General features: G+C 39.9%; 1 protein-coding gene across 2 annotated transcripts in view; it reads left to right on the top strand.

Moving 5' to 3' along the window:
- Positions 1-14,430, top strand: part of GPR107 (G protein-coupled receptor 107) — a 40,137-nt gene that overhangs the window by 2,712 nt on the left and 22,995 nt on the right. For both annotated transcript variants that reach the window (XM_064469070.1, XM_064469071.1), the window contains exons 2-13: positions 2,849-2,974; positions 3,805-3,855; positions 4,097-4,185; positions 4,865-5,031; positions 6,794-6,828; positions 7,058-7,114; positions 7,966-8,076; positions 9,614-9,747; positions 10,649-10,724; positions 11,703-11,776; positions 12,352-12,469; positions 13,461-13,591. In XM_064469070.1, the coding sequence (XP_064325140.1) occupies positions 2,849-2,974; positions 3,805-3,855; positions 4,097-4,185; positions 4,865-5,031; positions 6,794-6,828; positions 7,058-7,114; positions 7,966-8,076; positions 9,614-9,747; positions 10,649-10,724; positions 11,703-11,776; positions 12,352-12,469; positions 13,461-13,591 (1,169 nt within the window). The remainder of the gene's footprint in view (positions 1-2,848; positions 2,975-3,804; positions 3,856-4,096; positions 4,186-4,864; positions 5,032-6,793; positions 6,829-7,057; positions 7,115-7,965; positions 8,077-9,613; positions 9,748-10,648; positions 10,725-11,702; positions 11,777-12,351; positions 12,470-13,460; positions 13,592-14,430) is intronic.

Raw genomic sequence — 14,430 nt, 5'->3', positions numbered from 1 at the left:
CTGTTAGCCTCACACAAAAAATAAAATCCCTTCTGTGTAAGGGTAAGCACTCTCTGATGAAACTCTCACCACACTGACAGCGTGATCCCAATTAGATTTTGGGTAAAACGTTAAAGAATATTTTTCTGCCCGTTCTGGGCTACAGGGTCTCAGGTACCACTTTCCTGTAATCTTATTCAAATGTTGTAGGATAAATTTTTATCCTTGAGGACTGGATGAGGTAGGGAAGATTTTAATGGAAATAAGCTGAGAATTTACTGTATAGGTTTGATTGTAACCTGTTAATGATAAGTCCCAGATCATTTCAAAGGGGCAGACTTGACTGTTAAATGCATCCTATGTAAATTAAAATAATTAAAATAATGTCTGTGCTAACAGCTCGGATGCTTACGTATTTGCTTGTATGTGTTCACACCTTAGTTGTAAACTTTCAGTTGAATATTTCTGAGGTCAGCAGTTGAGTGATTATGAATAAAAGCCAGATTCTTCCAACCTATTAAACCTCCTGAGAGAGGTGAGATAATTATTAGTAAGCCAGTATCTTTAAGCTGTTGATATGTGGAGCAGTAGGTGCTCTCGGAGGGCATGCCGTTCCTTGGTGGCAACTGGCAACAGTGTGTGTGGGATCATGTAAAGCTCAAGGATTTGTGAACTAAATCTGTAAACTCTAAGCTGAGATAAAACCAGGGAGGAAAGTGTGCATGTTGTATATTAATTATCTTTTGTTGGTTGGGAGCATATTAGTAAACTAGCAGAGTAAATAAATTGAACTGAATAGCTTTTGTAAGTACTCTGAATTAAGCAGCTGTCTCTGGTCATGTTTACAAGGTGTGAAATACCTTGTGGCTGGATGACACTGTATCCCCCCTCATATTCCTCTCTAATTTATCACCCAGACAAATGCTTAGCTGTCCGGATGTGGTTGAATACGTATTATGTGCTATGTAAAGAGCTAGTATTAATCTTCTATTCTGATGGGGAAATTATATTGCAAGTAGTGCTGAAGGAACCAGATGGGCTCTTGTTTCAAGCACATTAAATGACCTAGAACCCAAAGACAGTGCAGCATAATACTCTGTTGAACAAAGCATCTGCTGTGCGCCATGTGTCACTAACGTTTTTTTGTCTTCTGAGCATTAAGGGAACCATCTGGTTATTTGCCAGGTTAACTTGATTCTATTAGTACGATCTTATTACAGGTAGATTACAGGTTAGCTGTGTCAGGGTTAGTGCTCTGCTATTACAGGGAGTGGTATTTATGCATCAGGAATGTTTTATGCAGAGATGTCAAAACTAATACGGGCAGTAAAGGAAGAGAGCGAGCTCACTGTGCTCCTACAATTCTTAACTCAGTCTTCCAGTATCTTGTCCAGAATGGTTTGTTTACCTTTAGCAGCTGGCTTGTCTCTGTGAATGACTCTATGCAGAATACTCAAGGTTGGAAAAGACCTCTAAGATCATGAAGTCCAACCCCCAACCCAATACCCCAGGCCTCCTACACCATGTCCCCAAGTGCCATGTCTACATGGTTTTTGAACACCCCTAGGGACGGTGACTCCCCCACCTCTCTGAGCAGCCTGTGCCAGGGCCTGACCGCTCTTGCAGTGAAGACGTTGTTCCTAATATCCAATCTAAACCTCCCCGATGCAGCTGAAGCCATCTCCTCTTGTCCTATTGCAATCTGATTATCTTTTCGTAGAAGAAATAGGAGGAAGAAACAATTTTTATTTTTAGTGACAACTTGTTAAAGTGCTTTAATCACTTTTTAAACTTGCTTTTTAATTTTTGTTGCTCTGTTTCTGCTTTTCTTCCAATTAATGATCCAGTAGGCTTGAGGGTCCAACTGCATACCTGCTTACTGATTTATGAATGAGAAGTAACAGGGATATGACCCTTCCTCATCTGGTGTGGCAACTCTGTGCAATGTTTACTAATCTTCATCTGATGTCCTTCTTGGCCTCCTTATTAAAAAAAAGAAAAGCTCACTCTACATGAACCTTTATCAGCTGAGCAAGGCATGGAAAGGGGCCAATCTCTACTGTTTCCTTGCCAGACTGAGAGGAAGTAAATTATTCTGCAGCTAAGACTGGGAGCAGGTGAGGGAATTGGAATTGTCCTGTTAGGGAAACAAGCCCAAGTAATTCTGTTTGAACACACACATCCAGTTTTAGGATTTATTCTACTTAAAAGACACAAGGCCTTGCTAGAAATCATATGGAGGAATGGGACTACATAAGAAATTTTCTCATCTATGCCATACACATAATCTTACAGTGTGTTAGGTGCCTGACTGCCCAAACATCGACCCTACCTAACGTAGAAGATCTGATGGGATGACAATATGCTGTGATACTTGTTAAACATTTGGCCAAAATCCAGCTCTTGGGTAAGATAGGCAAGTAACTCCTCTGCAGTCTGTTGCAATGAGGCAAGTAATTCCTCTACAGTCTGTTGCAATGACAGTAACTAGTGTTCAAACACTAGTTGTCTTGATTTGTTTATAGTCTTTTTTTTTGGTAGCAATATTTTGTTTACTAAGTGATACCAGATATTTAATTTCTTCCAGACTTTCTTCTTATAGATTTCTCAGTAGTATAGCCAGGTAATTAGCAAAGACATGTTTATTTAAAGTTCTTGCTGTTCAGGTTATTGGAAGAGCTGATTGATTCCAGTGAAATAATTGGTTATGTCTGAAGGTATCCTAAATAAATGTGCTCTTGGTATGATCAGAGAGGTGCTTTGCATGAACACTTAAGTAAATGTCAGTCTCTGTCACTCTGCTTTCTCTCTGACTGCTGCTGCAGATGACTGTGTGCATGACTTGTAAACTTCCTTTCCTTTCTTACAGGATGATGTGAGGCAGAAAGTACACCTGAATACCTTTGGCTTCTTCAAGGAAGGTTTCATGAAAGTCCATGTCAGCAACCTTTCACTGAAGCCGCCTGTGGGCTTGGATGACAAGAGTAGCTTATCAGTAAGTTACTTTGAGTCCAGTGACTGTATTAAGCTTTCAGTGAAGTTTCCCTTGCACTGGATGCCTTAACTTGTTTGAGGTGTCTGGTCCTAGATGGTGGTGCCATTGGCTTTGCTCCCCATTGTGAGCTGTTTATGAGGAGGTGTGAAGTGTGAGATTTATCCTTGAGGACAATGCATTCTGCTTTAAGGATAAACTTAATCGTATCCTCTACTGAACTCGATGCGCACATCTATAACCCACAGTGAACATAAGTTTCCCAAGCAGTCGTCTGATGTGGGATTTTCACGTTGCTGTCCTGTTGCACTGCAGTGGATCTTGTAATCATTATATCAGTAGGTTTCCAGAACAGTGACTCTTATTTTTAGATAACTCTAACATTACATATTATACAGCACATTATATTAGTGATTTTAATAGAGAAAATAAAATACCAGGGTAGAAAACAGGTCTGTGCTCTTACTCTTCTGCACAGTTTGACCTCTTTATTACTCAAAGTATTAAATGTTTTCCTCAAGCAAAAATATCTGGAAAAATACTGAAATAAATTAAAATGTTGAGGAGCAGCAGTTACTCTAGATCAGTTTGGGTTTGAATCAGTATATATTTTGTTCTTGGTGGGTATGGATGAAGCTGCAAGTTTATTAGTTTTGAATAATTTTTTTATCTCTAATTAGGTAATGAGAAAGATACCTGGATTCTGCCTTAAATGTAGGTTAGTTTATTTAGAGAGCAGTATCTTTGACTCTTTCAGTGGTGGTTTGGCTTCTGATACTAGAGAAACCCAAGATGTTCTGATTTGACAGTGTCTTCTCTCAATTGTCTCATAGGTGGGGTTCAGTTTGGATCGAACAAGGAATGATGGGTTCTCCACTTACCTGGTAAGTAAGAAATGTGAATTTTTCTAAGATGGGGATATCTCATAGCCTACTGTACTCCAGGAATGGTTGGAAGAAAAAAAAAATAAGGGGGGGGGGAGCTTTAGACATGGGCAGATTGGTAAGGAGAATTCAGTTTTACAGCTTGCTGGACTAAGCACGGCAACTTCTACCTGGGCGGGGAACACATCCTGTTTCTTATAAACAGGAGGGCACTTCAGAGATGTTTTCCTTATATGACCAGGATGAAGAAGTGGATTACTGTATCTTGAAAAAGAAACCTGAGCAAGATGTGTCTGTTGTAATCTTACTTCTGGACTTAAAAACTGAAGTGTGAGTAAACAGTCTACACTACACTTTGAAGTTATTTCTCTAGTTGAAGCTAATATAACAGTTGCAAAACTTCTTTAAGGGCTTGGAAAGCTGCTGTGCATGTGTAGTTTATTTTTTTAAAGGGTTGTGTGAGAGTTGAGGGGAGGTGAGAGTGAAAGAGAAAAATCTGCAGTATAAAATGGTCCAAGAATTCTTGCTGTATGTTGGAGGGATAAGGGACTATAAGGCAAAAGAATCATACCTTAACTGTGCTGAAGGCAGTAAGTTCAAGTCTTGGGTGACTTTTGCAGCTCTTGCACAGAATATGCCATTTTATTGTTTGTCTTGAATTATCTATTTTATGGAAGTACTTCAAGGCTGCATTGCTTTCTTTTGCAAGAACAAATGTAACTGTTAGTATGGAAACATAGTTTCTCATGAGACTCTGGTTACCAAAACTGAATACACTTTAGCTGTTCTTGTATTTGATATAAATGTGTAGTGTGACTTCTCGGACAGTGATCAGTTCAATGCCAGGCTGCTGTAAGTCATGATCTGGTGCCTGCCTGTTCTATGGTAAACAAAAACCAAGTCAAGACAAGTTGATTTCCTTTACTGGGTGTATGTAGACTATGACAGATAACCTTTTTACGAATTTCCATTTGCTTTCATTTTGTATAAAAACTCTTTGTTTGTTTAGTGTGAAAGTACGGTTCTCTGCAGAAGCTTCTTCTTTGTTACCTAAAATTTCGTTTGTGTCGGAGGAAAACGTTACTGCCATAAGTACCAAACCGCCAAAAACTTCCGAACAGAGCAGTGATTCTGGTAAAAATCCTGCAAAGACCAGTGAAAATACAGACAGCAAAGGTAAGCCTGGTAAACCTGGCCTATGTGTGCCTTCACTGCTGGTTCCTCGTTGATGTGCATCCAGCGGTGTGTTGTGGTCATGTTCTGGGGTCCCCTTGGGATAGAACTTGATGCACCGTCTTGTGTAGACTTGTGTGTAGAGCTATCTTTTGGGCTGGAGTCTTTCCTGCTCAGTGGTCTGTGTTAGCCAGTTCCGTTGATCCAGCAGAGACTTAATGTGACTGTTGGAGATCTACAGTACCTGTGAGGAGGGGTTGAGGTACTTGTTGCCTTTTGTCTGGCAAAAAGAAGGCTGGGGGGAATTTGGTAGCCACCGACAACTAGTTGAAGGAAGGTTAGAAGGACAAGCATACCAAGCTAATTTTAGCAGTGGCACACAATGCAACCTGTGGCTGTTCCTCCTTATTAAGTCTTGAGTGTCTCAGATAGGGTGTTAGGAGGGAAACTAAGACTTGCCTAGGTAGGTATTCCAGCATTGTAACAGATCATTTGTGGAAATTGTCCTTTCTTTTAAACACTTGACTAACCAAAGCCAGGACCAATGTGATATAGTATTGACACTGGGCATGCTTTGAGTCAGAAGTTGGATTAAATACCTCCACAGGTTCTCTCCAGCCAACGTTTGTATGTATCTAAAGAGTTGAAGTCTAGTCTGTCACTTAGAAGGTGTGGGGATGGAGAAGTAACCATACCAGTAACCTTTCTTGGAGGCACAAATTTTTGGCTCCCAGACCAGCAGATGAAACTATTTTATAATCTCAGCTCTGAGATTAGCTCTAGGCAGTTCATGTTATCCCTTCCTGGAAGAGTTTAGACTTCAGATGAGAATGATCTGAGGTAGTCTGAATCTGTCTTGGCCTGTCATGTTCACAAGCTTTGATATCACTGAAAATTTTGCACAGATGTTCTAACAAGTCAAGAACTAAAGCTGGATGGCGCTGAAGATAATTGATCTGACAGCTAGTCAGATAAAGCTAGCTAGTCTAGTTTTCCTTTTCCTTGCATTAAAAAGTGTAGCATGCGTATTGACAGCGCGCTAAGGCGTGGGAGCTGAAAGCAAGGCTTAAGTCTTGAACTTCTGCTCCCTGGTAGAATGGGATGACCTTGTGTTTGAAAAGCTTCTTACAGGAGTGTAGTGAAACTGAATTTGACATGCTTCTCTATTGAAGTCTCCTGTCAATTTAAGTTTCTGAAGTTCAGAACAGATACTGACATGGCAGGTCATCTATGCATTTGGTTTTGGTTTGTGTTTTTACTGGGGCCTTGCTTAATAGAGAGCTGAGAACTCTTTCCTTCTACAGGGCTAATTGACTTCCGTATGTTTGTCAGGCGATGTATTAATGTTCAGATTAAGGTTAGTCTGAGATCAACAGTACTTGGTCATAACATTAGAAGTCATAGCTGTTGACTGCATGAAACAAGGGTGTAGCCTGTATCTGGTATAGGTTATCTGCCTCCTGCATCACTGTAACTGGAGGGGTTGGAAAGACTTCTTGGGTATGCTTTTGTGGAAGGTGTAATAGTAGAGAAGCCTGTCCTAGCATTTGAGGATGCATTCAGAATGAATGCTAGTTGTGGGAAGAGTCCTGGGAGAGTAAGAAGGGATGGGGAAAGAATATCTGTTAATGATTATCTAGGAAACTGCCACGTAGGCAAGTATAGGAGGATTTGATTAAGGTATTGCAATGTGTAAAAGGTGTTAGTCTATGAGGATATCTAAATGCAAGCACTCTAAGCATATCATTAACACTTTTATCTCCAGGTAAGGAGTCCACACGAAGTACAACATCCTCCCAGGTAAGAAACCCTCCTGTTCTCATCCAGAAAGAACCTGGGGGAATATTCCCGTAAAGCGTAGCCAGGAAGTGGAGAGTATTTTCTGTTGCTCTTGGCTTCCACTGTAAATACACAGAACGCAGTTTTGAATGTCTAGATGATGTAGCCAAACATGGTAGTTACCTGTTTTAAAAAAAAAAAAAAAACCAAAAAAAACCCACAACCTAAAAGTCTCTTTTCCTTTTCCCAGAGCGTAGTAGAACAAGAACATCCTGTTCGCAATGACAGAGGAACTTTTTCATTTCAGGTAAGGTGTCTGTCGGTGTCTAGTCTTACTTTGTGCAGGCAGCTCCTTCACTGTACTGCTTTGTGAAAATTAAAGTCTGTTGCTCCCTACTGTATTTCCATTTCTTGGGTATAACTGCCTCTCTGGTAGCCCAGTAAGTTCTTGAGTGGATTCCTGTTAAGTTCTGGAAATACCTTTCTTCCTAAGGTGTGGGAGCTGTTTTAAACTACCTTTGGTATGATGCAGTTCTAAATATCTTCGCCTGTGAGCCTCAGCACATTAAAGTTCACTGTAATGCAGCTAGTGCATACAGATTTCTAACAACAAATAATCTGTGACCTGACTGATGACTCACTTAAGGGGAAGACGCTGTATGGAACCAGATTAACGCTTTGTTTAAGCGCAGTGGTTCACTTTGGCTATTGGTTACTATAAAACAAACACTTTAAATTCTGTTATGTGACACAAATCATATTTCCACAGCTGTCACAATTTGTATAGTTGGGGGAGGAATGGGATAGCTGCTTTAGGGCAAGTATGATCAAAATTTTACGCTTCACTGTGTTAAATATACGACACTTCTTGTTATCTTTCCTCTGTAGTGAGCTAAGTTAAACACTGATACCTAAAGGCTGTTGATAAAGGTCTTGGATTACCAGAGTGCATAATCATGGATAGGTACAGTGATTTTGCATCTGGAATTCTATTGCAGCTTGCAGATATGCTGTATCCTCAGAACAGTATGCTTGCTGAGAGGAACCAGCTGACCCTAAATGACTGACTTTTTTCATGCTTCAATAGAGATGGCTTCTTACCAGGGCAACCCTATTGTGAATGAGAAGAATGCTGACATTCCTATTCCTTATTTGCAGTTTTTTTTTAACATCAGCTCGGATAACCAAGAAGGTCTCTACAGCCTGTATTTCCATAAATGTGTTGGCAAGAAGAAGCAGACTAATGATCAGCAGCTATTTAGTCTTGATGTGAGTATAGCTTCTAAAGTATAATTAACTCATTCACTTAGACTGAAATGTAGAGCTTTCAATTCTAGCCTGTATACCAAGCACACACTGTACATGAGTGTATATGTGGGGTGGGAAGTGATTCAGAGTTGTGCATTTAATCTCTGCAGTGGCATTTCTTCAGAAAGCAACTACAGTAAGAAGAATTAAATTCTGGTTTTGGAGAAATGTCTGGAAAACTGAAGACTGCGTGTGGGCTGGGTTCAGTCTACACAGTTGTGACTAGATGCTGTAATGAAATGGAGCTAAAGCAGCTGTTCATGTTTTGCTGTGCTCAAAAATCACACTTTTTTCTTTACACAATTGTGGATATTAAGGCTGTTGCTGCAATCTAAATTGTTGGTATTTGTGAATTCAGTGGTTTGCTTTTTTCTGCCCTAATTAAAGATGTGCATCTAAGACTGTAAAAACGCATCTTAAAGGTAATATGTTATAGCAAATGTCCTATCCCTTTTAACATCCAAGGGTTCAGTCCTATGCTCTTTTGAGCCAGAGTGCATTATCACAGCTCAGGCTTTCCCTTTTTTCCCTCCTTCCTGCACTCATGCTGGCATCCATGCTGGTGTAGCTATTCTGTAATGACCCCTCTCACTGACAGAGGTAACTCTCGGCCAGATCAGACCCCTGAACTGCTTTTCACGTGGTTGTGCTGGTGCTGCTGCGAGGGAGTGTGTAGGTGATAAAACTTAGCAGCCCTAACTGAACTCAGACTAGCCTACTTTAAATCTGCTTCTGAAGATGTATGTTTAGGAGACCAAGTTTTTGAGTTGCTGTTTGTTGCTGTGACCCACTGAAGAAACTGGAAAGAGAAGAGAACCTGGAAAACTAACCTGCTTGGTTGTATTTAGAGAAGCAGGACAGTTTCAGTACTGCCAACTAGTCCTGATGCATTATTTTAATGAGGTCCTAGCACACATAACCAAGCCGTTTAGGGGCATAAATAGGATGTTAAATAAAGCTTCTGTTTCCTCAGTCACAGGGTAATTGGCTTGCAGCAGAGTGCTTCCTTTCTCTTGACAGGTAAAGAAATCCCCTGTAGTAAACCTAAGAGTAAGTTTTTCACCTATATATGACTTTCCCCGCACCTAAAATCAGGACTGTGTTAAAAAACCTGCTTGTTATGCAAGGTTGTAGGTACTGTTTCTGAATCTAAGGTGTGTGAACTCTGTGAAGCTCAGTATAGAGAACAACTATTTCTATGGGAAAATTACTTTGCCTTTCTGAATTACGTTGCCTAGCGGAAGCACTGGAAGGAACCTCTCTCCTTTTCTGCTTTTCAGGGAAACAATTGTTGTGGGAGTAATTTTGCAAAATGTTTTGAGATTCTTGAGGGTGAAGAGTTGCTTTTATATTATTCTTTAAGAGTCTCATAACAGTCACCGCTTCAGAAAAAGCTAATCTTAAATGAGTGAATTTGTTTGTGAACCGTAATTGTTAACTTGGTGCCTTAACAAAATGTTTTTTTCAACTGTACACATAACACACCTTTACTATTCAGATAGAAATTACGGAAAAGAATCCTGAAAGCTACCTCTCAGCAGGTGAGATCCCACTGCCAAAACTTTACATTTCCATGGCTATCTTCTTCTTCCTGTCTGGGACTGTATGGATCCACATACTTCGTAAACGCAGGTAAGCAGACTAATCTGGTGTCATTGACAAGTATGGGCCTACCTTCTTTGACTTTTTTATTAGTCCTCTTATGCCCGATTCACAGTCAGATTTAATCACTTAAAACTCAAAATCTGGCTCAATATTGTATGCCTGATACAGTTTATAGCTGAAAACAGCTACTTCCATCAGTATCATTGTTGCAGAAAGTCTTACGTTAAGAAATTCTTCATGTAGTGTACGTATTAAAATATATTGTAGCAACAAACAAATGGGAAACTCCTGTAGCTGATTACAAAAGGAGAATGCGTTTGAAAATAACCTGAAATAACAAGCAGAACTTGATAATTTATTTTTTTTCATGTGGGGAATGGCAGCTTATGGCAGTGGAGAGCTGTAAACCTTTTGATTATAGTCAAAAGTGGTAGGAATTCCTAACTGAAAACTGTGCTTCTTAATAGTTAAAGCATAGCAGCAGAAGCCAGAAGCACCTATAATTCTGTTTTGGCTTTACCTCTGCCTTAGTCTGAAGTTCATTTGGTGACCATATTACTTGGTAGTCTGGAGTTCACTTGGTGTGGTATAGTGACTTGGTGGCGGAGGGTGGAGTAATACAGGTTTGAATTATGTTTGGCAAATTTTCTAACAGTTGTAATCTATATATGCAAGATCTTCCTATGAATTACTATTTTTAATTAACCAAAGTATTAAAAATCAGAGTTGTAGAACATGTAGTTCAAGTGTTCAGGATGTTGCAAAATCTTGGACTGCAGCATTAAAGGGAGTCCTTTTACACTAATAGTCAGCTCAGCGTGGGAGTTAGTTTGACATTTATAGGTTTTTAAGGAAATACCCTTGGGAACTGAAATTTTTACTGCTGGCTTTTAATTGATGCTTTTCCTTTTTATTTTTTTCTTCCCAGAAATGATGTCTTTAAGATTCACTGGCTAATGGCAGCCCTCCCTTTCACAAAATCTCTGTCCTTAGTCTTCCATGCGGTATGTATGATGTCTCTGCCTTAAGAAGTTGTTCAGCTAGGAAGCAGAAACATGGAATCCAGGGCATGCTGTTAGAGAAATCTGCTTTGGGGGGGAGAATGGGAGGGAGAGGGAAGTGTCTTTCATATTGAAGCATTGGAACTGAACTGCAGTTGTTTGGTGGAAATGATTCAGTTCTCATCAGCAACTTCTGATTTTAAATACAATTGAGATCATGGCCTGAAGTGATGAAGCAGCAAGCATATATGGGGCTTGAATGAGTTCCATGAATTGTAATGTTTTGGCCACCTGAGGCTGGCCTGAAAGCTTGAGCTATGGTGCTGCTTCAGCTACGTGGCTTATAGTAAATGGAAGCCTTGATGAACATTTGTGAAATTCTAGGGCACCACTTCATTTAAAGTATTATCATGTACTGTAACAGACCTAACTTGATAAGCTTTAACACTTTCAATACATAAAGTCTCTGAGTTGTATTGATTCTGCCTTTCCACTGGAAAGATCTCAGAAACAAAGGTAATGGCAAGCATTTAATCCTTCAATGTTTGTGCCAGCCTTGATCTTCACCTTCAGGTTCCTGATAACTGCTACAAACACTTTTGGAGTCTAATGAATTGAATCTGTTTTCCAGTGAAACTAGATAGCCTATAGTCACCAAATGCAACTGAACTTGAGCAATGATTGAATAAATAGGTTACAAATGCAGTTGTTTAACTACAGTTAAGTGTGGGAAGGCTGTAGATTGTATGAGATATAGCCACTAACACTTGAAAAATACAGGAAATGGAAATGACCTCATGGTTGCTAAACAAAACTAGAACGTGTTGGGAGGAAGTATTCTGTAAGGTGTTACAGAGCTGAGTTTGTACACACTGATTGGCAAATGAAGCTTGAAGTGGCTGTCAGGCAGACCTATTTTATAGACATGGGTGGGGTGCTGATGAGAAGCTTGTAAAGTAATGTCATATTTTCTGCTTCCAGATCGACTATCACTACATTTCTTCTCAGGGATTTCCTATTGAAGGCTGGGCTGTTGTTTATTACATCACTCACCTGTAAGTATGTCAGAAGATCTATGTGATAGATTCAAACAATGAAACTGAATTCCCTGTGGGGCTGCCCGCCTCCCTCCCTCCTGAGCAAACTGTAAAATTGCTGATCATTTCATACTACAGTCTGAATGACAAGACAACAGACAGCCCTGTGTGAAGGGGAAAGCTCTACTTGTAGAGGGCAGCTGCAGAGAATTATCTGGGTGGAGGAGTAAAAGGAGAAGAAATGCTTTGCTTTTCTTTGTTCACACTAATATTCAAGTATCTAATTTGCTCTTGGTGTGAATGGTAAGAGGGTACAGCTGCCAGTGTTTTCTCCTGATCATGATGGTGAATGGGTGACTCCCCCAGGAAAAGATTGCATATATTAGCAATATTACACTTCATTCACAATTGTCATGTGATACACAGTTGTAAGCAAGTACATCTGCTTCACTGTTGTAGGATAAGCACTTGCCAAAATTATGAATAGCAAGGCATTTGTTTGGGTTTGTGGCTTTACTGACTGTAGGAGAGAACCTGGGCAGAAGAGGAAGTGTGATAAAATTGTCTCATTGCAGTACCTGTTTCTCTTTCAGACTGAAGGGTGCTCTTCTGTTCATCACTATTGCCCTTATTGGCACAGGCTGGGCTTTTATTAAACACATCCTGTCAGATAAAGACAAAAAAATTTTCATGATTGTCATTCCACTTCAGGTGAGGACTGAGCTGTGTCAATACTTGCTATCTTGTGGGAAAGCTGCTTGTGGAAACTGTAAAAGGCTGTGAATCCTTCACAAAATACCACATAGTTACTGCTTGTATAAGCCTGTTGGTTACGATTTCAGTTGAGCTGGAACTTCCTGAGCCAGAAGTTATTTCTGTAATCTTTCCCTACTTTTCTCCTTATATCAAGTATGCGATAATGCTGATCAAATGGCGTCAGCAAACGAACAGTTTGCTATAAGGTAGGTATATTCGTGCTGGGGCAAAACTCAGGCTGCAAAACAGTACTGAACCAAAAGGCAGAGAAATTTAAGTGAAAGTTGTCACTTCTGAAATGCTTGGTGAATGGGCTTAAGAAAAAATATGGGAAAACAGACTTGTAGGTCCATTGGGTCTGAGGAAAACTTTCCCAGCATGTTCAGAGTGATCAGTGCTTGTCTCCTGCTCCAGGAACCGAGGTAAATAGGAAGGCATCACTTCTATTCATTGTAGATAGAACAGCTTTTTCTGCCTTTCCAGATGGAATCCCTTACCCAGTTGCAAAACCAGAAATAGATAATTAGTGTTTGAGGCTCTTACAGAGCTCAGGTATGGAGTACAAAACATGGTCAATAACAGCTTTGAATTATTGGCTTAATTAGAATAATGCATTGAGACTGTTTGCTCTCTGTGTGAATGCAGAGTCCTGTTTCTGTATTTTTATCAATAGATTTTGCTCTTTTTATCTCTACTGATGCAGTAGATTCAGAAAGGACTACTTCCTGAATGCCAGCAGAAATGAGTTTCAATCAGTTTTATTTCTGTAAATCCTGTAAAGATGCTGCTGAACGTGTGACTTAGTTGACAGAGTTGCAGAAGAATTCTTGGTGTAACTGAATGGGCTCTTTCTGCAACTGTGGGACAGCTTTTGCTAAATTGGCAGCCCACATCTAGTATCTCCGCAGAAAGGTTCTGAAACCGTTACACATGCTTTGTCCTGTAGGTACTGGCAAATGTGGCATACATTATCATAGAGTCAACAGAAGAGGGGACAACTGAATATGGACTGTGGAAAGAAATCCTCTTCCTGGTAGACTTGCTATGTTGTGGAGCTATCCTATTTCCAGTGGTGTGGTGAGTCACTGTATGTGTTGTGTGGTTTCTGAACCCAGATGGCTTAAGCTGATTCTGAACTAAGGAGTATTGGCTGCTAGTTAGAGCTTAAGATACTGCTAAAGCGAAAAAAAGTCAGTCCTTTGAAGTCAAGCGTTCTATTAAGACTGATACAGTTAAAGTTAACACTTCAGTCTTGCGGAAGATGCTTGGTTTGGGATGTTGAAGTGGGGGTAAGGTAAGGTAGGTGGCCATGTAAGTGTGGCCAGCACGGTCCGGACTATAGGTGTTTTTGAAACTTGGAATTTGGCAGAAGTGCTGACTCTTTTATATTGAGAAATGGGATTTTGCTTTACTAACTGAGGTTGGAAACTAGGATGCTAAATTCTAAAATAATGGTGCTGTCTAAGGTCAGTGCTGCCTCCAAGCAGAATAGCTGCATTTTTACTTGACTACTTAGAAGAAATAATCCCACAGAGAGTATTTTCCTGCCCTTCCTTCCACTCTACTTGGCAAGAAATAATGTTGGTTATGTAAAACATGACCAAAACACAGATAATTCAGATAAACACTATTGTTGCTTTTTGCCAGTTAGGCAGAACATTTATCTTCTAAATTCATTTTAGTCTTAATTGGATAAACATCTGGATTTAAAGGGGAATATGAAGGAGCTTCTGGCTCCTTGGTTAGTACACACAGAATATTATTCTTTTTTCTCTCCAGTATTTTTTTTCTGAAATGCAGAGTGAATATAAATGGCTGTCTAGTAAACACGTCATCACTCTAGAGTGTGTAACTCTTGTGTGTTTCGGAGAACTGTTTCATAATGCATGTGTGCAAAGACACACATAGATGTTGCT

The sequence above is a fragment of the Phalacrocorax carbo genome, chromosome 18 (genome assembly GCF_963921805.1).
Source record: "Phalacrocorax carbo chromosome 18, bPhaCar2.1, whole genome shotgun sequence".
Lineage (NCBI taxonomy): Eukaryota > Metazoa > Chordata > Aves > Suliformes > Phalacrocoracidae > Phalacrocorax > Phalacrocorax carbo.
This window is presented reverse-complemented; position numbering and strand designations above follow the sequence as displayed.